We start from the raw sequence: 27,518 nt of genomic DNA on the forward strand, positions 1-27,518 counted from the left end.
CAGTTACAAAACTTCTCCTATAATTTGTCTCTTCACTCTTCCTGATGGTGTCAAATTGTCCCCAGAAGACTTCATCCATTGGTTCCATTTGTCTCTCGTGTCAGCTTTGAAGGGTTTGTTAATGCTGACATCAAGTGGTTGGAGCTGGGATGTCAAGGTATGACGGCAAGTTTTGTTTTTTGCTCTGCAGCAATCTTCTTTGTATTTTTTGTTATGTGTGCCCTGAACTGATCAAGCACCAATAGGGCAGGTTTGCGTAAGAGCCCACCTGGTCTCCTGCTCCAAACTTTCTAAACCAGATCTTCATCACATCCTGATCCATCCAGCCCTTGTCATAAACGTGGACAATCACTCCTCGAGGAATGTCTTCTTTTGGCATTGTTTTGTGTTTGAAAATCAGCATAGGAGGCAGCTTGATTCTGTCGGCACAACAAGCTAGAACAACTGTATAATGGCTCTTTTCGTGTCCACTCGTCTTCACAGTTAGTTTTCACCCCCTTCTTATCAACAGTTCTGTTACTTGGGACATTAAATTGAAGGGGGACTTCATCCATATTTGCAATCTGTCCCAACTCAAACTGATGTGTCTTCTGACATTGAATGACAAAACGATGAAATTCAAGAACCTTCTGCTCATAGCTTTCAGGCATCTTTTGGGCAAGTCTGGTGCGTGTATGCATGCTTAGTCCATTCCATTTCATGAACCTGAAGCACCAATTGTGTCCTCCTTTGAAATCAGTAACTTCATCAGCAGTTCTTCTTGCCTCATGCTGAACCATCTTTGTGGACACAGGAATTCCAATTGCCCTTTGCTCCTCAATCCAAATCTTCAATTCCCTCTCTAAATCAGGCCATTTTGCTGACTTGCCTCTAATGGCCTTCTTTGGCGCTTTCAGCAGGGTTTCTTCTTCCCGTAGCCAGTCTCGGATTGTTTTCTCTACATTCAGCAGCACGATTTCCATTCACTTTTGCAAACTGGATCACTTTTAACTTGAATTCAGCACTGTACGAAAATCTTTTTTGAGCCATTTCTGGGCAGAACGTGGCAAAACGTAACCTAATATACCGGTATCAAGTGCGAAACAATGAGCACAAAGACAACAAGCGAGAAATGCAAGTAAAAAAAAAAAGTACACCCACTGTATAAGACGCACCCAGTTTTTAGACTCCAAATGTTTTGAAAAAAGGTGCGTCTTGTACATGGGGAAATATGGTAATTCATTTAGGGCAATAGCCTCAGGTTACAAAGAAGTTAATCAACGTATAAGTTTGTGCAATGGCATGTCTATATGTAGCCAACTACTAAGTGGTTACAAGGTGGCATCATTTTAGTATATCTCATATTGTGAATTCCTTCACGGGTTGCACCACCTCGAATAAGTAACACTTTACCAATGGAGAAGACTACTGTTACTTATTCTCAGCAGAATAAGTAACAATGATGAATTCTCATCATTGCAACACCAGGATACCTGCCCACCCACCAGTGAAGAGCCAGTAAGCTCTGAAACGGTGCTGTCTGGGTGGTGGTATCCACCGAGAATAAGTAACAGTAGTCTTCTCCATTGATGAAGTGTTACTTATTCGAGGTAATATAATATCATGATAACTCTTGAAGGTATTCACAATATGAGATATACTTAAATGATACCATCTTGTAACTACTTAGTAGTTGGCTACATATAGATATGATGCCACTGCACAAACTTATAGTTTAATCATATTTTAGTAGCTAAGTTTTCTACCCTCCAATATGATTTTAGACATCTATGTGTTATTAGTATTTTTACCAAATTGGAATTTCCCAACTTTTGCCTAGTGACAGTTTGCTACAGTACATTTAGAAATCTTATGTGTAAACAATTTTTTATCAGTTATTGGATAGTACTGGGTTGGGCCAGCTTACATTTACTTACTTGTTACACTGCACTAACAGTAAGAACACAAACTAAAGCAAAATTATTTTTAGTGTTGGTATAAAAGCGTTTTTCGTTTCACTTAACAAAGGACAAAGCTTGTTTTGACTTGGTTTGAAAGTGGGTTAAATAATTGGTATTAGTTAGATTGTTTATACCCTTAACATCAAGAGATGAGAAAAATAAAATGACAAATTAAGTATAAATCTGATGTATGTCATTAAAAATAAGAAAATTTCTGGCTTTGTTTGTGTACATGAAGAACATTATGTGATACGAACATATATTTGTTTTTATTACATATAAGAATAAATAGCTTTACTTAAACTTCTGTAATTAAGATGATGGCCATTTATACTTTATTCTGTAAATACAAATGCTGATATGGATTCTGAGTTGGCATGATATTTGTCCACTACCAATCTAGGTCACACAGTGTTACTGATATCACATGAATTGGAAAATGACTATGGGCAGGAAAAGACCTTTGTTTTAATATGCAGTCACTGAAACTGAACATGTTCACTGTAATTTCAGCAAGACATTCTCTATTGTGTGGAACTGTGCGCAAAGATATCCAACTGTTTTTTTACCATTGCGAGCCACATGGAAAGTATCTGCAAATGTACAGTATTTCTTGCTTATTACCTTTGAAGTTGATATCTCCTATCATTTTTACTATTTACTCCCCAACAGTTGCTTATCTGTGAAAATTTGAATTTCCTATGCGTTGAATAATTGACAATTGGAAGCTGATATTCTCCTGGAGTAGACAGTATATTCTGTAGTCACTAAGAAAAAAAATTCATGACATATTCACATAAGTTCTTTTATGTGATCCACTCAATTTGTTCCTCATAATTTCATAGGGTGTTGTAGCCAAAAAAGACCCCATATGTATTTGAACATCTGTAAATAATTTATTTTTTTATTTAAGATAAGATTACTTAGTTCATATTAGTATTAGGGTTATATTACAGAATATACTAGAATGTTATCCATCTGTATCGATATGTGTAGTAACCTTTTTCAGCATGTTCATGGCAATATTGTATTGAATATGCTGCAAATCCAGTTGGAGTATGCTTGAGTCCCCACAAACAGTTCTTTTTATTTTGGCATATGTGTGTGAAGCTGATTAATATCGTCTTTCAATAAGATACCAAAGAAATATGATGTAAAATTTCAGAAGATGTAGACACAAGGTTTCCTGTATATTGTAAAATCTGGAAAGGTTACGTTTGCTGTGTATTCCATATAGATGTAATTTTTCAATTTCGAGTTATGGGAAACATGATGTAATCAGACATTTGCAAAGAAATAAGCATAAGTGCAGCGCACAATTACGTAAGCACAATAAGCATAAACACATAGTATAAAATATAAAAATAGACATAGTATTTCATAGCGAAGATGATACTATCATGTGCCGAATATTTATTTGCATCACGTATCATAGAATGTAGTCTTCCTCTGAGTTGCTCTAATTATGTAGATTTATTGTTCAGTAATGTGTTTTCAATAGTGAAATAGCAAAAAAAATATGGTTGTGGAACAACAGAAACAGCAGGCATTGTTAGCGAAATTGCAGTGATAGTGATATCTCTGAAAAATGTGCCATTTTTGATTGTTATAGAGGGCAATGAATTATAGTGATTCCAAACAGTATACCATTGTGTTGCTGACCTTTCCTAATATATTAAAAAAATAAATAAATAAAATCAAATTGAAATAAACTTGCTTTCAGTTCTAGCATTGGAAGGTGATTACAGGGTACAGCATTTTGCAACTTGTTCTGAACAACATGAAGGCATTTGAGATTCCTTAAGAAAACTGTGTGTCCCTTTAGTATTCATAATGTGCCTGTTGTGGTAGGCATAAGCAAGGGTATTAAAAGAGGAGATTGGGCATTTTGTGCTAATAAACTGGCTCCTTTTTATTTTATTAATTTGCATGCTGAAAGGGAGCTACATGCCTTTCTGCAAAAGTGGATGAATAACAGTGGTGGACATTTACTACTAACTAGAAAGATGGATGTAAGCAGTTTCAACTGACATACACTTAAAAAAAAAAAAAAAGATTTTTAAGTGAGTGTTTATGCAACATTGGCTGTCTTTGGGTAAGTGTATAATTAGACTAAGAGAACAGTGGCAACCTCTGACATGCCTATATAAATAAGAGATTAGAAATGGTGAGAGAAGCCATGAGCACTTTTCACAGTTAACAAATTGAGAAGTGCAGTTAGCAAGTGGCACTGACTCACATATAAATCCATTTCATAATCCATAAGTTTTGAAAGAAGACAAATTGACGGACTCAAGAAAAGTACTTCTAAATCATAAACATATGGTGAAAACAATCCTAAACATTCCAAGCAAGCTGATAATTCTAAGTATGTTATCCTCATTCTTACAGAAAGTCTATTCATATTCCTGTCTTGTGACTTGAATAAAGCAGTTTGCTTGTTTCTTTTAAATGTTATGCCAACATTTGAAAATCTGAATGTAGCTTTGCCAACCAACATACCTCGCATCCATATCCTGAGGTCATTACTACTAGACATGTTGAAGAACATTATATACAAATTTATTATATCAACAGATTTTAAACCTTCCACTTCCATTTTGGAAGTTGATTACCATAGCAGACCAAACTAGAATGATAATTTTGACTTATTCTTAGGCATTTCTACTGCTAAAGTTGTAGTCTAAAACAAGAGATTTTGTTCAGTGATGAAGTACTTTATTGCTGCATGTGACTACAAGATGCACAAGTTCTCACTGAAAATGGTGTTCTTATAAATGCTGAGGTTGCAGAAATATTTCAATTGGCAGTGCTTCATATTTTAAATTTGTAAATTTTTTTTTGTGGACAATTTTCTTGTACTTCGTGATGTCATTAAAGGTAACACGAAGAAATAGCTGAAGCAGTATATGTTTTGCATCATCACTTCTATCAGTTTCAGTGTGAGAACCTATCAGACACTTATAAAAGAAGAAAGAATTGATGTACAGTGATCCTTGGTTGGATAACTGACAAGTTCACAAGGAAGCTTGAAATATTACTGATTATCCCATGTCATGCTCAGCCCCCAAAATATTTGTTACCCTATTTTTAATAGGGACTATATATGAAAATGATTCTGAAACTATTATTATGTATTTTTTAAATACACTATGTTCTCTCTCATTTTGCAACTGGTTATAGAAAGATATTTTCTAATATGGTGCTTCCTTTATTACTAAGTATGCTCCAAAAATGAAGCTATTAATTGGGACTCTTAAATTATTCTATCTGAAAAATACATTTTTAATTGAATATTTAAATTTTATTAAATAAAGTTATGTATATACTTTGAAGAATTGTGCTCCTCAAGCCTTTGAAGGTTATCTTATGCAACTCTCTGGGTTATTGAGCTTGGCAGCACCTGATGTTTAGCAAAATTCTTTTTCTAGAAATTTGTTAATGACTCTCACATGATATAGTGGTTTTGCTCTTTGTATCCCATTCTAGAAGAATTCTTATAAGTGTGTCCATTTGAGGCTCTAATTAGTCAATATCAGCAGAGGGAATAGGATTTTCCCCATTAGTTAATCCATGTTTTCAGTTTTCACTGTATGCAAATTAGCATGTGAAAACACACCTACACAGAAATAATATACACTGAACAGTGTTGTCTTAAAGCTAGTGCACTATATAATAATAACAATGAGTGGCTGGTATATGCTTCTAGGAGATGGGGATAACATCAAAGGCACATTAATGCAAGAAACACTGCATACTTGTTGGATTACAGACACTTTTTTTCATATGGTCCTTATGAACAGGCAGTTCTCTCCATTAGTCATGCATATTATTAGGCTTACTGCACTGTTTATACACCATAGAATAGTCTCATTAATATATAATAAAAACAGTCATATAAGATATTGATAACACATGAAGCATGGAAACATAACAAAAAATAGAAACAAAAATATGATTCTAAAGATGGCTAAAGTCCATATAAGCTTAAAAATAAAAGTTTTATCTATTACAGGAGACAGTGCTATTTTTAAATAGCATTAAGTCTTAATGCATGTCACTGATTCTCTAATTATAATATAGTATTATCTCTTCTAATATATATATATTAGAAGATTAAATTGACTGTTATTCTAAGATAAGTAAAGTGATGATAACAGATTTTTTTGGATCAAGCCAATATAATATTTAGATTAAAAATTTAGTTCCTTCAGTGAAAACACCCAGAAAATGTTTTTATATAGTATTTCTCTTTTCTGTACTTTTGCATTGTCAGATTAAAGTGCTTCAGTTTTACTCAGCATTTAATGTGTTAATAGCTGTAGCAAATATTTTTGAACATCTGGATCTGTTGTATGAAATAAGTGTGGGTCATTTTTTTTTTAGAGTTGTTCGTTCAGTTTAGACCTTTAGTATTTTTGCAGTTTTTTTTTTTTTTTATAAATAAATAATAGATAAATAAAATTTATTTTATTTATAATTTTATATAGTTCTCTTCACATAGGGTGAATTTCTTTTTGTCCGATTCTGTCATTTAATACTGTGAGAATTTCTCTTTTCATTCATTTCATTGTCACCATTAAGTCTCATAATCCTTAATAATATGATCTGTAAGGTGAACTTTAGCCAAACTCACTCAATTTTTTATAAATAAATAATAGATAAATAAAATTTATTTTATTTATAATTTTATATAGTTCTCTTCACATAGGGTGAATTTCTTTTTGTCCGATTCTGTCATTTAATACTGAGAATTTCTCTTTTCATTCATTTCATTGTCACCATTAAGTCTCATAATCCTTAATAATATGATCTGTAAGGTGAACTTTAGCCAAACTCACTCAATATGTTGGCTAGTTTTGGACATTTTCAAGGACCTTGATGTCTTTTTTGTGTTGCCTCCATTCATAGACAGTATTCCAAGTGCAGTCCTACAATTACCTTATACAGTAGAATTATAGTCTATCTCTGTTTACAAGCAGCTGCTCAATAAATCATAAAAGGACACTAGCAACCTTCCTTGCCAACTTAGCACAATTCATGCCTGCTGAGGCTTTAAAGCTATTCCATAATTGACTTATCCTTACCCACACTGTCTTCCCCACAGCAAGAACACAGTTAAGACTATTCCTTATTATATATTACCCTGACATATCCCTTAAAGTTATTCAGGCTTGTTGCCTTAGCAGCTCCCCATTCATTCAAAACACTGCCCTTGGTACATCTTTCCAAAATTGGCACTCTTTGGTGTGCAAGTGTTACTTTGACCAATAGCATTACAAAAATATTATTCTCCCCCCCCACTATTAGGTTTCCCGAACCCTTAATATTATTGGCTAAACCCATGCATTTGCACCTTTGCTTAAATGTATTTCATCTTTACTAAAGATTTATTCTTCCTGCTAGGGTGGACCACATTGATAAAAATTTCCTCCCAAGAGCCTTGCAGTCCCCTGAATTCCCAAGCAAATCCAAAAAGCTTTTCCTATATGCATTCCCTCTTATCATGCCTATCAGTATGTGCCTGTACTTACCACCAGTGTTGATCACTTCAAGTTTGCTTTATATTGTTAGTTCCACTTGTATAATGATATTCTGTCCCCTTTGAAAATTTAAAACTGTTGACAGCATCATTGATTTTATCTCCTGCAGACATATCCTGGTTCTAGTCTACCTAGTCTTATTACAAATAATTTTACCCATTTCCTTGACAATAGAGTTCTCCAAAAAACTAAATCCAAATCAAGGTGTACAACATGCTAGTTCACTATATACTTGAGTCTCTAACTAGTTCACAGTTTTATTTTCCCTCCAGAGCATCTATTCATTTTTTCAGTGATTCATTTTCTTTCATTAATGCACCAAGTTAATTAAGATGCTTTGTTATCAGACCGTTTCATCTGATAACAAAGTTATCAGATGAAACGGTCAAGACTATTTCATCTTACCTTGGAATTCACGCCACAGGCTATGTAAGCATTGAATGCATAAGTAAATTGCCAGTAGCCATTCCTTTCTGATGTGTGAACCGCCAAACTTGTTTTGTCAAAACCACATGAAATTTTGCTAATTTATAAATCATGAAGTGACACCTAATATGATTTATAAATGATTTTCTGCCTAGATATTTGTGCAGCAAACCTGAGCTCTGTTTAGTGTTATCTAGAAATAGGAGTTTCAACTGCTTCTTCAACATGCACATGAATTATTTTTTTCACTATAATGTTCTGTTTATACTTAGGTATGACTTCTAGGTTAGGGGCCACAGTCGTTTTGACAATGAATATAATCATCATATTTATCAGTCACGTGGAATTGAATCATATTCCATCCAAATGTGTATGCTACTGGATTCTTGACCACTTCACCACATCGAGCCTGACCTGTAGAGAATTCAGCCAGCCTTAAGGTTTTCCACTAAGAAGCAGTTTGTGCCAGAATTTCTTGCCCTTTTGACATGAAGTTGTGGTGGCATTGTGTCTGTAATGAATTTTGATGGATCAGACACTATGTGTAGACTGGTTCATAGTTAACTTTTTTTTTTCTTTTCTTTTTTTTTTTTTTTGTTGTTGCCTGGTGGGGCATTATTTTGTGTGTTGTATTCTGTAATAATGTAGTACTAGCGTAGCCTGTATTGAAGTTGGTGACTGCATTTTGCACAATTCCAGCTATGAAGTGGATGGATTAGCTGCTGTTTGTGAAGCATAATGAGCTTGGTGGATGTCATTTTTTGATGAAATTAATGTGGAGAGCTTTCAGTTTGAGGTCTCTTATTGTGCCTATTTGCATTTAGTTTCTCCTATTAATATCTTTCTAGTTCTTTAATCTTTACCTACATTAAATCACCAGAAAAACTCAGTACATGGTATTGCTCTAGTTGTGACATTTGCATTTAAAGAAGCAAGTTAAGAACTTTCAAGCATAGCATGATTAATGCACAATACTTATAAGAGAATCTGGGGCTTGTAGAGGGGTATTTTATTTTTTGTAGCCACTATTAAAGATGATTAAAAGAGGGACAGCATTATATATTTATATAATATACTAGAAAGGAAGGGAAAAATATTTTTTTTATATATGTATATATATATATAATTCACAAAATTCCAGGTGCCAAATGCATGGCACGCATGCCCAAAGTGGCATGCATACACATTTTTTGGGCATGCAGAATTCAGAGCATCCCAAAAAAAATTTCAAACATCATCCTGCAGTGATTTGTTTAAAGTCTGAGTGGTGAGACATACTGACGAAATTAAGAAAACAATTTGTATATTTCACACATTTATTCAGAACATAAGTTATTGGTAAAGTTATGTGGGACCTATTATCCACATTCAGTATTTAGTGTACCTCCTTTATTGTCAATTACAGTTTGTTTGTGGTGTGGAGATTGGAGATTATTCTTCATTTATTCCCATAAATTCTCATAAGTATTTTGATTGCTATTTGCCGTTTACAGATTGTTTAAAACGTCAGCTCAATCAGAAAAGAAATAAAAATGTTCAAATGAAGTACCAGGGCAGTGGCAGAGAATTTCAAGAATCTTGGAGTGAAAAATTTGGTATGATTAAGAAGGATAATAAAGCATTATGCATTTTGTGTTCTGAAACAGTTGTGCGTAGTCCTACACACAACTGTTTCAGAACTCAAAATGCATAGCTTTGTGTTCTGAAACATGAGGGTACTTTTTAAAAATATTTAGCCAATAGGACAGTTTTTTAAAATATTTTGGCATGCGTTTTAGCAAATTGTTTTCTGGGCACTTGAGGGTAGTTTTTTAAAAGATTTAGCTAATTTTGGCATGCACCTTTAAAAAGGTTCGCCACCCCTATTCTATACTATAAACTTTAAATATTATGTTTTAAAAATTATCCACTGATATACAAACTGAAGAGCTTGTTACTAACATGAAGATAAATTTACAGGAAATGTTAATTTATTGACATGCTACCTGCTCAAAAAAAAAAGCATATACAGTAGAGCATCAATAATCCAAACTAATTAGGACCAGGGGTAGATCAGACTTCTGGTTTGTTCAGATTTTCCAACTTGTCAAAAATACTGTTCTGGAGACAAACAAATGTTTAGGAAGTTTAGAAATAAGAACACTGGCTTTAAAATCTGAGGGACTGCCTAATTTTTTGTTAAAATCCAGCGTCTTTTCACACAACAAATGTCCAGATTCGGATTCTCCTAAACTTCATATCTATATGAACCACAAATAAATGGCATCTTCGAGGGATGGGCCATTAGCTCTTCTCATTTTCTTTCTTTCTGTTTTTTTTTTGCTAATGAAGATGCACCTTCTTCCTTTGAAAGTGTTTAAAATATCAATCTTCGATTCAATTGTTAAAAATTTCTGCTTCTTTTTAAAAGAAAAAGAAAACTACAGTATGGGAAAATAAAACTGTTCAGATTCTTTTTACTCCATATCTCACTTGCGCGTGTATCGTGTTGCAATTTCTGCATGCTGTGTTCTTTGTTGATTGACACTTTTTTTTTTTTTTTTTAGCTTTTACAACAGAAATATCAGATTTCAAAGTGCGTTGAATAACAGATTACATTTTATCCAGTACTCAAGTTGGCGCACTATGGCCATAGATGCCAGTGCACCTAATAAATACCCAAACAACTTAACAAGTCCTTGTTTGCCAGCCATCCCTTCATAGCTGCTTAGCATCATTGGAGTCATGTGTATTGCCTCAGGGATATTCTTTAAACTATGACCCTTGGGAACAAAACAAAGTTGCTTAAGGCCAAATTTGGACTATCGGAAAGATACAGAACAATTTCAGAAATCCCAGTGATGAAATTCTTACCAGTGCTGTGTGGATGCAGTGGACTTGCACTTTGTAATATTGAAGCAGCATTGCTGGAATTTTTTTTTTTTTTCCCCCCTTTTTGTAAGTTTGTTCAGTGTTGTATAAGGCTGAATTGATTTTACTTTTTACAAAAATTGTTGTACATTAACCCAGCAATTAGTTACTCAGTAACTGCATGTTCAAAGATGCTTCCATTTAAGAACTGTAAACAGGTTGTTTGTTTACAAGTTATACTTGTAAAGGAACAATCACAAAAACACTGCTGCACATCTTCTAACTAGAAGCTAGTAATTATGTCAAGAACCTAGTTTCAACTTGCTGCACCATCTTGTGCTGAGGTTTGAACTAAGAGATACTGCTTTTCAGTCAGCTGTCACAAAATATATTTTTGTGATAGTGGAATGAAAAGTAAATAATATATGAATCTAACTAATATGAATTATATAAATAAAACATTATTTTTAGAATATTAATGGAATTGTAGCATTTACAGATGAGTGGAGAAAGTAATATGAAATTTTCTGTGTTACCACATTAAGCTTCTAAAAGTTTGGGTAGAAAATACCTTGTGAGACTGCCTGCATTGTTGAGAATCTTTAAAGTTTATTTTGTAGTAACTATTCACATTATAAATAAAAAAACATACAACTGTTATTTTGGCTGCAAGGTTGGGGACCAAGACAAAAAAAGCTGGGCACTTCACATTTTATTTTTGATGTCCTCTTAGCATTTCCCCAATGCAAAATCCACATTACTATGAAAAAGTTACTAGCATGTTACAGAAGTAATGGGGATAAGAAAGTCTGAAAGTATGGCAGTTTTTCTCAATAATAACAATCTTGATTACCAATGTAATGTTTTAAATTTATAGTGATTATACTGGTCAACATCTAAAATGTTTCTGTAATAAAATTAGTCAGGTTTGACTTTTAATTTACTAAATATGAATATGACAGTTAAAATGGATTATTAGCTCTAGTTTTGATGATACTATACATTAATTTTCAGCTCGTTTTTACTTGAATTCTGGGGAAATTTGTTTTTGACTGAGCAAAAACTTTATTTAGCATGCCATTTAAGTGTGTAAATAGTGTGGATAATTTTTGCTATGTTTGTGATGAAGTGACATTTGCATCACAGTTGCATGCCATTACTCTAATAATAATAATAAAAAAACATACAACTGTTATTTTGGCTGCAAGGTTGGGGACCAAGACAAAAGCTGGGCACTTCATATTTGCAGCAATACTTGTGCTTATAATCTCTGCAGATGGTTAAATCATGAAGTCTGCTCAATGCCATTAGCCGTGTCTATGATACGGAGAGAGAGCTTTCAGACCATATGATGGATTGTTATTTTTGTATGGTACCACCTCTTCAGCAGGGGGTTTCTAAGAAGAAAAAATGGACACTTCCAAATATACCATCTGCTATTTGATCGGTATCACACAAAGAATACTTCCCATTTGTGAGCCACAGCTGAATATATTTTAGAACTTGATGAAGAGTCAGGTGATGGCTGAGATAAATCACTGCACCTCAACAAATCTTGATTTTATTTCCAATTTCCCCCCTCTGCATAGCTCACAAAACTATGCAAAATTTATTAAATTATCAGAGATATTCATTTACCAAAAAAACAGAATTTTTAGGCTCAAGACTGCAGCAGTGGAATCTCCTTTGAGATAATGTTAACGTGTCTGTATACCGGTGCTGCCAAAAGGATTTAACCCAGTTTTTTATAATGGAAAATAACCTTCTTGCCTACTGACATCAGTGGTTTAACGGATTTACTTAATATTGACCACAATCCTCAAGACTGGAGAGACTCTTCATAGATTCTTTTAAATTGAGTTTAAAAGCAGTGCTACTATATACAGCAGACTCTCGATTTACCTGGATCGGATTAACCGGGACACTTCAAGATTCCAAATTTAAAAAAAAAAGAAATCAACCAGAAATCATAAAATTCAAGTAATAAATAGAATAAGTATTCTATTTATTATTTGTATTCTTAAGTATTCTAACAACCCCCACGATGTCTTCACATCCGCCGCTCAAAAAAGAAAGGAAAAAAAGAGAACAAATGTTTAGTTTGTTTTAGTGCGTCGCGTTGATTATTGTTCCGTTACACTGCAAAAAGACATTTTGTTTCGTTATTTATGTCAGGGATTTCAATTTTTATTATAGTTTTTTTTTTTTTCATTCTCATCCAGCTCATCTATATTTGCTTATGGGAGAGAACCTTCCTTAGTGTTTCTTTTGCCAGTTGCAACTAACAATAAAGCATATTCTCATTGAATGTCCCCAACAATCAACTATCCAAAAATCCAGCTTTAGCTCCCTATCCAACTTGCAGGAAACTTTTAACTTTAACACATATTCTTGGAAACATGCAAATTTTGAAGAACTGTTTGACTATTTGAAACGCATACATTTGTATAATTGTCTCTGATCATAATAACATGTAGAATTACGTCATAAGTAAATCATGAACCGGCACAATATGGCCCTTGTGCCAAAATCCCAAGCACAATGACTTAATTGATATTGGGAAACAATGGCAAGTTTCCAGTGATATGTAATCATTTATTATTATCTATCAGCTATAGAAAGGGCTCCTTCTCTGTGTACTCTGATTATGGTTTTTTTTTTTTTTTTTTTATTATTATTATTTTTTAAATTAATCTGGTACATAGGCTTTTCTTATGCCTGCATATTTGTTGTCTCCTGGTCCTACCATCAGCATGTAATAATCATAACTATGATCAGCCAGACCATGCATCTTTTTTCCACTTTTCAAATGTCTTCTGATGGTGTTCATGTACTCATATACTTCTAGCTGCTTGTCTTTAATTGACAAGAGTGGAATCCACTGAGATAGTTTACCACTATATATCATCTGCAACAGAATTTGATACCTTGTGCATTCCAGTATATTTATTTGCACACCACTGTTGTATTGCATTGTCATTTGATCAATGTGGATTGTTTTTGTCATCTGTTGGCTTCACATCGTTAAGCTCTCTTTGGTCACAGGATTTCTCTTGGTTCAATGTTTTCTGATTATTGGGTGGACCATTCTGTGTTGTAGATGCTCTGCAGGAATATACCAGCAGAGTGGCAGTGGCTGTGGTATTGCACCAGCATGTCTGGTGCAAACTGTCATTGTGTACCGAGTCACTTAAGGTCAAGCTTTTGAGCCATTCTCTTGTCATATAGTGTGGACACACACAAACTCTTTAGTATCTGGCTACTTTTTTTTTTTTTTTTTTTGTATAACTTGTCTAATAAACTGACCACTGAGTAAATCATAACTTGAATTGACTGGGATAAAGCTTTTACTTTCATACAGACAACAAATCAAAGTGGAAAACATTTTTGCTTTCCACTTTGGTGTTTTTTGCTGTGCATAAATAAAACATCAAAATGGTGCTTTTCAAATAAGTTACTAATCATTAAGCAATGCTGTAGCAGTAACATTTTGTTACTTTCTAAAAGCCAGAATGTGTGATATTGGTCCTTCCAACCGTTTTCCTATGACTTGTAGATAGATTTTTCATGCTAGTTTTAGTACTTAATGACTGTTCATGAGAGAGAGAGAGAGATTCACAGTTTCTTCTCCAATCTGAATGCAAGTAGAAATCCTAAAAATAAAATTATAAACTATAAATTTTCTGATTTGGCTTATAATATTCTTTACTTTTACCTTGTTACTGCTATTTAATGGGTGTATTTAAAAAAAGTGGCATTGGCAAACTTTTTTAATGTAAAAAAATGCATTATTACAGCCTATTCTAAGCTGATTAAATAGTTATTTGAAGAACATCGTATCTAGAATATATGATGTTCCTAAACCTATGCCTTTATTCTTAGACCAGGTTTTTAAGGGGGGTGCATGATAATGAATTTTGGTTTTGTATACCTGGTTTATATTTAAAAAAAAAAATCATGCTTTTTTTTAATATGAAAATATCCCAAAATTCAGGCAAAAACTGAGAATTTCTTTGTGATAAAAATTTTCAGTTTTTGCAGGAATTTTGAAATATAACTAATCATTGGAATAAATTCTGTTTAGTTCTGATTTCAAATATAGGCCTTTTATTAATATCAAATCTTAGTAAGTTATACAGTGATAGAATATAATATTTTTCATATTATTTTCTGATAGGTGGAATGCAAGCGGGCAGAGCCAAGGGAATTGTCTAGGGGACGTAGGACTTTTACCACCCAGGGATCTGATACTCAGTGGAGTGGGTCAAGCATAGCAATTAATGCATCTACAGGATGGGGGACTTCAACAGTAGTGCAGGGTGGTCCAACACCACCCTCAACTGTTGGTGTAGCAACTACAGGTGTTACAAATACTGCACCTGGAGGTGCTCCTGTTGCCAATGGTATGATGCCAGGTGGATATCAAGGAAACTGGGGTGGATTACAACAACCAGCTGGATTTGGGCCCCAAGGTAAGAATCAATACAGGCATTTATGCAAATGCACATACCTTCATTCTTTTATTTCCACTTCTCATATCATGAATTTGCTTAGAGGTAATTTTAAAAGTGCTCTCATCATGTTATATATAGGAGATCACTACCAGTTGAAAGGATTTTTGTCTTTCCTTTCATTTCAGCAATGCAGCAAAGTACTTCACAGAAAATATTGTTTGAGCACTGACAACTGCAGTTCCAAAAATGTCCTCCTGGTTCCCACAATTTCCAAAACCATAGTGGAGTAGGTCAAGGCTGAATGTAGAATGCACAGCAACAAGAAGGCTATGTAGCCAGGTGGGCAGGAGCAGCAGTGCATAGCACATGCTTCTTGATTAGACCAGGGTTTGAGCCCGTGACCACCAAATACGGAGGATGCAGAAAGGTCAGGGAATGACACCGCATATCCCCGGAGCAATATGGCCTTAGTTGCTAATGCTCCTAAAAACGAAATAATAAACAAACTAAGGGGATTCTGGTAATATCTCACCACAGATTACTAACTCACAAACATGCACCATCTAAGTGCATTATGTTAGACATCAGAGCCAAAGGGAATCTTGGATCCACTTCACATCTCTTACCCATTGACTAATCCAAAGGTTGTCTGGGACAAAGTCTGGAAAATTTAAGGCAGAGATATATCATATTCTTCATCTATCTTAGAGCATACTGGATGTGGAATTGCAGACCTCATTAAAATTTTCAAACTGTAGGCAAAACATCTGCTAAAGTATCTGTGAAGACATCATAGTTGCCGACCGGGCTAGCCGGGTGGGTAAAGTGCCTGCCTAGCAACCCAAAGGTCGCGGGTTCAAATCCCGCCTTGGGCTTGGATCAAAGTACTGCAAAAACCTTGGGAGGTGCATTATGGCCACAGAAGCCGATGCGCCAACAACTACCAAAAAAAAAAAAAAAAAAAAACATCATAGTCCATTCAAAAAAACAAGGGCTCACTCGCTCTCCCAGATTTAGCCATTTGGCTAAATGACATCCATTGTGAGATGATTAAACAGTTTTCATCAGGATTTGTGGATTCCTTGCTCTGTCTCTACTACAGAATCTATGAGCAGCTTCTGGACTCCTAGTGTAAGGTGATTGTACTTGCCTTCTCCAAACCAGGAAAGTGTGTGAAAATCCCAAATAGCTATCATTCTATAGATCGAACCAGCTATAGATTATATATATTTGTGCAAGATCCTAGGAAAAGGATGGCTAATGCCTGTCTTCTGTGGTATCTGGAAGCAAATGAACTCCTTTTTTGGACACAGTGTGGCTTCCAAAGGTCGGCCCTCAACCACTTAATTTGACTGGAAACATCTATCTGAGATGTTTTCCTCATGCTAGCTTCTGGTGTCTGTTTTATTTCATATGGAAAAAGTATAGCACAGCTTGTGGGTTTGGAATTATAAAAGATATTTATAACCCTTTCTTAAGGGGTTGGGTCATCTTGCAGTTTTCATTAAAAATTTTGTATCAAACTGGTCATTTCAAGTTCATACAGGGTTCACACTCTCTTTCCCTCTTGCCACGGCGCCTCCGTAGCCAGATGGGCAGGAGCAGCAGTGCGTAGCACACGCTTCTTGATTAGACCGGGGTTCAAGCCTGTGACCACCAAATACGGAGGATGCAGAAAGGTCAGGGAATGACCACCGCATATCCCCGGAGCAATATGGCCTTAGTTGCTAATGCTCCAAAATAACAAACAAATAAACAAACATCCCTCTTGCCAAGAGGATGGAGTTTCCCTAGGAGCAGTCCTGAGTGCTGTGCTTTTCGCTATCAAAGTTAATTCTGTTACAGAACAAAAAATTCCAACTGTGCTCAGTGCTCTCTTTATTGACAACTTCACTATTTTTAGTCATATAACAAGAGGGTCATCGAAAGAAAATTACAGCAAGCCATTGACCTCCTGAACTGGGCTTTAACTACTGGTTTCACATTGTCACCCCCTGAAGACCATCTGTGTGCATTTTTGCTGTGGAAATGTCATTGTCTCCGACCATACCATGTGGTTCGGTTGGATTTCTGGAGGTCACAACCATAAAACAATAAAAACAATTAGCAGTCACCTGTTTATCAGGCTTTTCTGATAGTGAAATCTATCATAAACTGATGGTGAATGCGATCTTATTGAATTTGCGATAATACCGACAGCTGAAATTCTCTGGGTTATTATGGTAAAATGTGTTTACACTTCCATGGAATCTTCAATCACATAAAAATAATTTTCAGAATCTTCTCTTCATTCCTATTTTTAAAGCTTCGTAACTTTTACTCCGTTCTCACTTGTGCATATCGTGTTATTTGCAATTTGTGTGTGCCGTGTTCTTTGTTATTGATTGCTTATTTTTTTACTGTTTTAAATTTTAACTCCCAAGCATAAATGTCAGTGAACAGAAATGTTACTAGTTAGTATGTACATATTACAGTACGTATTAATTATTCCAATTATCATGTATCATTTCATTTTTTAATTGGTAAGGTAATGAAGGATAATTTGTGCTTGATATATCTTTACTTTTGTATCCTGTGGATAATATTGCTATTTTCGCTAATTAGAATTGCTGTTTAATAGAATTAAAATTCAGTTCACAAACGTGATCACAATGACCGGTGCTTATTACACATCGTATAGTGAACGGTACTTTACTATGGTGAGTCCATCATAACATGATTTGATTGTACAGTGAACCAATTGTAAAGCGGGGGTCCATTGTATTTTTAACTATTTACGTGAAACTTTGGATAATTGGGGCAGCCGCTTAATCGGGCCAAAATGCACTAGTCCCAATGTGTCACAAATAACTGGAATCAACTGTATTTGATAAGAACTTAACATTCCCCTGACATATCCATAAACTGTGGACAAAGTGTATAATTGTTCTGAACCTCCTGTGTGCCTGTTCATCCAGCAACTAAGAACACGTCACTGCACCTTTCTCTGCCTGTATCATTCACTTGTCCCGTTCAAACTGGACTGTAAGTCCTAGGTGTATGTGTCAGCTAGAAACAACATATACTTCAGTGGCTAGATCTGGTCCACTATTAGGCCATCTTCATTGTTACTGGAAAATTCTGAATTTCTGCAGTCCAGAGTTTATACACCAGATCCACTTATCCACCTCTTTCACTTCAGCAAAAGCAACTATCACTACAGTATACCTTTAAATTAAAATCCCTACCTGACCACTCTTCATGAAAATTTGTTTTTGAGCCATGCTTGAAAATGTAACACCTGACAGATTGCCAACTGGCACTTTGGTATTTGTGTTCAAGGGCTATTCTGAGATTTTAACATCGCTATAGGTAATGTTGCCCAGTTACAAAGATAACCCCTGGCATGCTCATGTACCATCATACAATTTCCCCATTAATAATGAAGGAAATGTTAGCACACTACCTTCTGTCTCTCTGTAACTCTATGCTACACATCAAACTGACCACTCTGACTTCTTGCCTGATTTTGCTAATGGCTTGAAGTCATAATCTTCTGTGGGGTTCATAGTTAATATGTACTAGATATTGGTAAATATCTAGCCTTGTTAACTACCCCCACCTCGAGGCAGAGAGAAACTTCTCAGGGTGTTCCTCTATCATTAGAACTCTCTAGGGGCCCAGCGACTAAATGACCAGAGGAACAATGGTACATAACACTACACATGTACAAAATCCATACACATTTAAACCTCTGGAACTGACAGTGTTCTGTTTTATACCCACAATGTATAGCACTCTGAGATGGGGGAAACTCCTGGTGCCGTTTGACACTAAACACACTCTACACTGCCCAAGACTATGCAGCCAGCATAACCTTCTCTGATCCCAACTGCTGATATACTTGTTCCAGATACTGTATATAAGTTTTTATAAGGTTACTAAACTGACAGTATAAAGAAATAAAAATTATATATAGTTCCCATATGGCAAATAATCTCACAACAAACACCATGTGAAAAGCATAGTGAAGTAATCACTGTGAGAGCAAGATCAAAGTTCTTAATTATCACAGCAACCTGTGGATTAGTATCATGCTGTAAAATCCTCTAGGAGTGGGGATATCGTGGAATAGCAGAACAGGGCTCCTGGATCAGCAAGTGATTTAAACCCTTTTCCTCCTTTGTCAGTTGTAAAAAAATATTCTTGGCCACCTGACTAGGTACATACAAAACTTTTAGCAAAGTAGAGCTAAAAGTCCATGTTTGACAATTTCTAAAGTTTTCTGTTATTCAGGGCAATTCTTGCTGATTACAGTTTGGTCAGAGAGTAGCTTCTTTCTTTCAGCAGACTATAAGGCTCATCCACAATGGGTCATCCTTTAAAAGGGATGGCCACAAGTTGAGCAGTGACTATAGAGAATTTCATTTTTACGATGTTTGCCTGTATGGCTGAAACCAAAGCATTGGAAGCAGTGTCATTACAGTAATGGCTTTTTATATGAGCTCCATTTGATAAGATTCTTGATTTTACATCAGAAAGAAAGGTAACATTTGTGGTTACATAATAGTAAATTAAAATTATACTTTTACCACATGTAGGTATTGATAAAGCCACAGCGAGTGTTGTATTTAGTAAGAACTACTGTTAACTGTAAATAACAAATTAATAAAATATCAAATATTTCAGTTTTATTTAATTTTATTAAGTTCGTTTTTTCATTGTTTGAGTAACAGTTGTTCCTGTTAAATATAACACCTACTGAAGTCTCAGCAATACCCTCACATGGTAAAACAATAATTAATTTTAATGTAACTATTTTAATTTTCTTAACAATAATTTTGTAACATGATCTGTAACTTGGATCGTCTAGTTAACTAATTTATTCTTTAGCTTGTTGATGGAAAGAACATCTGCAGAATCTTTAACATTGTTAAAAGATATGCCATGGCCCCTTCAGGGTTTTTAGTCCGAAGTTCTTGATAAAATTCTTCATTTTCTAAATGCTTATCCACCTCATACATCCCCAATCTAGTTTAGACCTTTGTCCTTTTGGTAGCCAATCCAATATCAGTCATTTGATTACATACTGCCATAGTTTTTGATGTCATTCAAGAAAGATTTATGGTTTTGTGCAGCTCTTTTTTAATATTATTGCTGTTGCTATGCTTGTCATTTGTAGCTTTTATGAAAACAGGCTTGCTAGGTTTGTGTTTTAACTCTTCTTTAATCACACATTTTCCCCACATCCACATCCACATATGATGTAAAGGGTTCTAACTTTTCAATGTAAGTTTTTTGTCTCTTCTAATCTTTGAAGAAAAACTTTATACTCAGCAGCACAAGTCTCTAGAACCGTAGCTTCTAAGTGGTCCCATAAATCAAAATTTTGTCCTACTACAGTTTTGGAAACACAAATCACTTTTTAGGTGTAGACTTCTGAGTTTCAGCCCAATCTCTTTAAGGTAGTCCAAGCGTACCACTTGGGAAAACAAATTACTGGAACTATTGCTATCACTGCTTGTTCCTGAATAATATCCAGTCTTTGGCTGTTGTTTCTGAATCGCAGCTGGATTATCATGATGTTGTCATTATCTGGATTATCATCCACCAAATCTTCAAATTCCTTATCTCCTTTCTTTAGCTGTTTTACAATTTTTGGTTTAGTCTTTATCTTAGCAGACCCTTCATTCTTTCTGCATGTTTGCACAACACTTCCACCTGAAAGACCAGGTTTTATATTCTTAACCTTAGCCATTCTCTCCAGCCTTTTGGAGAATTGTCACTGTTTTCAGCCTATTCACTTGTATAGGTAAAGTGGGCACATCCTTATGTGATTAGGATCAGCCACTTTATAGAATTTCAAAGAACAGGTTCAAATCATCAGGCTGCACCATAATTTAATTTCCTATTGGAATCAAATTTTCATTTATCAAAACTTTAGTCAACCCTGGTTCACTTTAAATTTTACTCTTTATTTTGACATTGTATTCGATAATAAGAACAAATATCTTTGGTAACAACAGTAATTGTTAATTTTTTTTTTTTTATTTATTATTATTATTTTTTTTTTTTTTATATTTTACATCCATTGTTCAGCAACACAAAGCAAGTAAAAACAAAACCTAAATCAAAACCCTGGAAAATAAGTATAGGCAGTCCTCGCTTTACACGGTTCCGATATGCACGAATTTCAGTTACTATGGTATATTAACTGTGAGTAATTGCATAAAGTACAAACTTCGCTGCTAGCTCATCAGTCCACAAATCACTAAATAACAGATGCACATCATGATCAGTGGCTAATCACGTCACTTCTCTCAAAGTATCAGTGATTGGTCACTGCACAACTGTTATTCAGTTCACACACAGATCAAAGCGTGAAGTCTGCATGAATTAATATTAAACCATCTTGTGATGCTGCTGTGAAATTTGCACACAGATTCCAAGGATTAGTTAAGGCAGGTGGTTATGGTGATCGTCAAATATTTAATGTTGATGAGATGGGTCTTTTTTGGAAGGCAACCCCATCAAGAACTTATGCGATGAAAGATGTAGGATTGCAAAGCGGCCATAGAGAAGTTAAAGATAAATTAACTCTTTTATTAGGAGGCAACACAGAGGGTGACTTTAAATTAAAACCTATGCTTATCTGTCGGTCTGAGAATTCCAGAGCATTCAAAAATAATAAATCATCTCTACCAGTCATTTGGCATTGCAAATAAAAGGTCATGGGTTACAATAATATTGTTTCAAGACTGGTTTCAATCATATTTTTGTCCAGCGGTAGAGAGATACTGTAGGCAAAATATAACTTTTAATGCACTACTACTGTTGGATAATGCTCCAGGTCACCTTGATTCTCTTGGAGACTTGAATGAAAATTTGCTTTTTACCACCAAACTCAACTTTAATCCAGCCATTGGACCAAGGATTTATTTCAACTTTTAAAGCCTGTTATCTTAGACGGACTTTTGGACAGGCTATTGACACTGCATTTGGAGATCATGCAATTTCTTTAACTGAGTCTTGGAAGAAATATGGCATAAAGCATGCAGTATGGCAGAAACTTTTACCGCACTCTGCAAATAACTTTACAGGATTCGAATTGAACGTAAATGGAGTTATAGAAGGAATAGCTGACAATGGGATTGTTGACACTGCCACCATTCGAGAGACTAGATATGCAACCAGAGGAACTTAGTGAAGGCGAACTTATCGACATAAATGAGGAAAGTGGTTGTGATGAAAAGGATGAAGATATCCCAGAGGAGGTGACACCGGCAAAAAATTTCACATTAAAGGAATTCACGGATGTATTTCACGACATTGAAAGACCAAAGGATAAAATATTGGAAGCTGATCCAAACTTAGAAAGGAGTATGACAATTTGCCTAGGCATAGAAAAGATGATTGCTCCGTATCATAAGTTTACAATGAGAAGGCAAGCACTGCTCAAACTACTCTTGATAAGTTTTTTTACAAAGAAATAAAACACTTTAATTCTCAATGTTTCTATTGTTTTAAATTACAATACTAAATAAATATTAATTATTTTTTTCATTTCCCTATACATTTATGACTAACAGTAAGAGTTTTTTTGTTTTGACAAAAAATTTTAAAGGTCGTGGAACAGTCGTAATTTTGCCCATGATTATTAAGATCGTTTTGCCCGGTCCCACACTGTCATGTAAAGCGAGGACTGCCTGTACAGTAATTTATTTTTAAGTAAAACAAATGTTTTTTTTTTTTTTTTTTTAAATCAACTGTCCTGAATTAAGTTAATGATTTGGTTCTTATAATTTTAATTTTTCGATACATTTTGTTCATTCTCATGTGACCTCATAAAGGAGTTTTGTTCCACAATAAATATAAAACATTACTGCTTGTGTGTTTTTAAGATTGCAGCTGGCCCAGTTTGACACCTGCTGCTGTATTTGTAATTCAATTAATGTATTTAACAAAAACCTAACAAATTAAACAGGTTGCACATATGCCTAATACACAAGGTGTGATCAGAAAGTTTGGGAGCTCAATCCCATCATTTCCAAAATTAATATTTCAGAATGAAGACTGTTACCTGCTATTTAGATGAAACTACTCTGAAGTAGTTTCCTGACACTTCCATTGCTTCTGAAACTTCTGGAAGAATTCCTGATGAAAGGATTAGGCTCTGTGTGGAATTTCTGATAGTTTGTTTCTCTGTTACTTTTTTTTTTTTTTTTTTTTTTTTTTTTTGGGAGCATTAGCAGCTAAGGCCATATTGCTCCGAAATGCCTTGAAAGAAATTCTTGAATGGAAGGTATCAAGTTTGCAGCAGGTGCATTCAGAAGATGCAAACACCAATTCTCAGAAACTCTTTTCTGCTGTTTTTTTCCAAACAACGTAATGCAGTTCTGTAGAATTGTTGTTTTATATAGTGTGGGGCAGTAGGACTGGCTGTTTTTCAGTATACTGAAGAGAGAGAGGGGGGGGGGGTTGTTGTGGGGGAGAGTGATGAGAGCCACATGACTTAAAGTTGTGTATTCATGCAGTTCAGTGATTGTGGATAGTGAACCATCGCACATTTGTAGTAGAAATTTATTTTATGATAAAATCTATTGTGCAGACACAAAGAAGGTTACGACTTCAGTTTAATGCACTGAGACATGGCCTAACTACCTCTCGGAACACAATATTAAGATGGATTGAAGCCTTTTTCACAATGGTCTCAGTTCCAAAATTCAAGTTGACCGTGAGCTAACAAATCAGGATAAAATTGCTTGAGTATGGTTCTATAGACAGTTTGGACATTATGGAAAATGATGCATATGTTTTGATTATGTCGGACAAGGCTGATTTTCACCTTTCTGGATTTGTTAAAAAAGCAGAACTTTTGCGATTGGTTGGGAACAGTGGCATAGCCAGGATTTTTTGTCAGCAGGTACATTCACACAAAAAAAGGCACCAATTGCCTAATGCTAAAAAGCACCACAAAACCAGATTTCCGTGTCAGGGGGTACGATGTACCTGCTGACCCTACCCTGGCTACACCACTGCTGGTGTTTAACTCAATGGAGCTCCCCCAAAAGTCCCTACATAATGAGAAGGTGACCATCTGGTGTGGTATATCTGCATTTGGAGTAATTAGTTCATACTTCTTTGAAGAGAACAGTCAGGCTGTAACAGTGACTGCTGATTGATACAGTACAGTGTTGAGAACGGTTTTAGTTGAGAATCTCACGGGATTCAGACAAAATAATGTCTGGTTTCAGCAAGACAGAGCAACACTGCACACTTCAAGGCAAAGTATTGACATTTTGTGTAGAAAATTTCCTAGACTTTTGGTTTCAAGTTTTGGCGACATCCACTGGCCGTCAAGCTCTCCCAATTTTTTCCTTTTGGGATATCTAAAAGTGAAAGATTATGAAACAAGACCACTCTCATTTCAAGAACTGGATGACTGTATTACAAAGGAAGAACTAAGTTAAATTTGTTACAGCGAGTAATGCAAAGACTGCAACAATTTATTGACTGTTCCAAAGGTCATTTGGAATGTGTAATTTTAAAACTTAACATTCAAATATTAAACTGAATTTGTTAATATTATTATTTCTCTAAATAAAGATTCTCAGTTTACACCTCCTCTTTTAAAAATAATTTGCCAAAAAAACATCAAAACCTACTGCCCCACCCTGTAGTATTCCTGGTTTGCTGTTTGATCATGCATGGAAAATCAATAATGAAGTGCCCTGTGAATCAAAAAATAAGATGAGCATGAACTTCATGTTTGATTGAGATTGTTTCTGCTTTTTTTTTTTGCCATGGGGAAGGTGGAACCTTCCATTGAAAGTACTGGACCTTTGTTTCCAGGGCATAGCCACTCACCTACAATTTGTTATCAACACAGAGAAGATCCTGACATGTGAGAACTCATCTCTCTCTCTCTCTCTCTCTCTCTCTCTCTCTCTCTCTCTCTCTCTCTCTCTCTCTCTCTCTCTCTCTCTCCCTCTCTCTCTCTCTCTCTCTCTCTCTCTCTGATATCAATGAGGATGCATGGCACACAAAGTTGGCTGAAACGTGTCTTGTTCCCACATCTTATGTTAAAATTGATTAACGTGTCCCATAAGAAATTTTACTAGAAACTTCCATGGGTAATTAAATGTCACTCACTCCTAATCACATTATGAACACAAGCAATGGAATCTATTTTTTTTTTAATTTGAAGGGCAGCCAGAGCAAGGATCATTTTTGACAGACAAGCAATCCTCTTTAAATTTGTGAATCACTGAAAAGTCTTTAAATGACACTGTATTCTCTCCAAAAGCCATTTTCAACATTTAATGGGTTTCTGTTGCATTTTTCCTTAATTTCAAACAAAATTTGATGCAGATTCACTGCTCAGTGAAATCACTCATTTTAAAATTTTAAAACAATTACTCAATGCACACTATTTCAGATGGACTGCTGATAAACAGGTGATTTACTTGTGACTATGTCTAAATGGGTCACTGAACAATTTGCGCAAAAGTTTACACTTTTCTATGGCACTGCAATTTCAAGATAATAAAAATGTTATTATCTTGTTATTATCAAGATAATTAAAAATATCAGTCCCCAAACCTTTTGATCACACTCATAGTGTGATTGATGACTCACTTTAGCACACAGTTTATAAAATCGCCATTGTAGATGATGAAATGGCAATTTCATCACATGATGAAATTTGTGACAATTTCATGACATAAACAGAAGAAAGAAAACACAGTTTTATAAAAGTATGTTGCCACAGAAGGCAGTAAGACTTATAACTTGGTGTGTTACTCATTTTTCCCATGCAACCTAAATTGAGGAGGTTTATCTGTACCTGTTCCACCGAATTGTGACAGAATATATTGAGTTGATGTTTGTAAATCAGTTTGGTGACAGTGGAAAATGGGTTTCCAGCCCATTCAGATTTTGAAACATTGAATCTTCATCACACAATGGAGATTGTTGCTTCAAACCATCCCTGCTGGTTGATAAAGAAGCTTTTTTTTTTTTTTTGTTTGAAGTATGAAACATTTAAAAGAATGTTACGTTCCATTCTTTAATGCATTGATTTTTTTTTCAGATTACCTAGTTTTTCAGAAATGCCTACTAAATAGCCAATTCTCACTACTGTAAGCAGTCCACTTTATTATGTGAAGTATAGCTAAGACTTTGTCTAAAGTTAAAATGAAGGCATGAGGTTTCAAGATTTATCCCAAAGATATTTTTTATTACAGGTCACCTCACACTTGAACAAAAGTAGAGGGGTTTTTTTTTTTTTTTTTTTGCTATTGTCCCATCTTTCACAGTGGCCTTGGTACTGAGAACTAGTGTTAGTTGTTGATGGTAACCTTGATTGCTTTATCGTAATTCATTCAACTTAAGTTAAATAATTAATTTTGTTTTATTAAATTTAATTTTGTATAAAATTAAATTACATTATATTTTTCCTTTCAAAGCTGGATTTGGTGCCAGTTATCAGAATTGGAGTGCTGTGCCTGGAAGTTATGGAACTTATGCAGCACCAGGTAGCCAGTATACACAACAACCATATACAGGATATGGTAAGGACTATATATATATATATATATATTACTTAAAATTTTAATATAATATTCATTGTATATAATTTGTTCAAATTTCTCTTTCATTATTCTTATTTTTTTGATATCATGGTAATTAACATTGGTCAGAAAAAAAAACTGGTATGAATTACTTGTTGAAGTGTATTGTTGAAACTAACCATTATTTAACACCAGTTATTCTTAGGTTCCCATGTATTACCACCATGTCACCTTTCATTCCTCAGTAGGTGACTGATTTATCAGTTTGTCAGGAATAAACATGCTTTATATATATATATATATATAACAGTTATTCCTGAATATACTAAAGGACCTCATCTTGAGAGCTGTTGTCCTGTAAAAGACAGGTTCTCAGAAATGAAATCAATCCATTTACCAGATCTGTGTGAATAGTGGCTACCTCCACAAACTTATAATGAAAAACTGTTAAACACACAAAAAATTCTCAACCAACCAACAAAAACTCCAATATGGATAATGAGAATAAACAGTGTTTTACCATTCCCTGTGATTCCCAGATAACTTAACAAATAGTCAATGGACCCTAGAGAGGTTCCCTGATTTGCTAAAACTAACATTATAAAAAATATCATAAAAGACACCCCCTTCCCACTTTTCCTCCTTAAGTGCATCCCCCAGTCCAAGACACTAGTCACAGAATGCAGTTAAATCACCTACAGTGGGGGCAGCAACAGGCTGATTGAAAAGCATATTTTAGTTAATCTTGGTGCA

At 34.8% G+C, this 27,518-nt stretch overlaps 1 protein-coding gene across 2 annotated transcripts in view; it reads left to right on the forward strand.

The window, feature by feature from the left end:
- The window catches only part of LOC150090584 (uncharacterized), a 168,321-nt gene that overhangs the window by 92,591 nt on the left and 48,212 nt on the right, over nucleotides 1-27,518 (forward strand). For both annotated transcript variants that reach the window (XM_090378868.1, XM_090378876.1), the window contains exons 8-9: nucleotides 14,937-15,231; nucleotides 26,661-26,765. In XM_090378868.1, the coding sequence (XP_090234994.1) occupies nucleotides 14,937-15,231; nucleotides 26,661-26,765 (400 nt within the window). The remainder of the gene's footprint in view (nucleotides 1-14,936; nucleotides 15,232-26,660; nucleotides 26,766-27,518) is intronic.

The sequence above is a fragment of the Mastigoproctus giganteus genome, chromosome 1, assembly GCF_048544385.1.
Source record: "Mastigoproctus giganteus isolate SK-2022 chromosome 1, ASM4854438v1, whole genome shotgun sequence".
NCBI lineage: Eukaryota > Metazoa > Arthropoda > Arachnida > Uropygi > Thelyphonidae > Mastigoproctus > Mastigoproctus giganteus.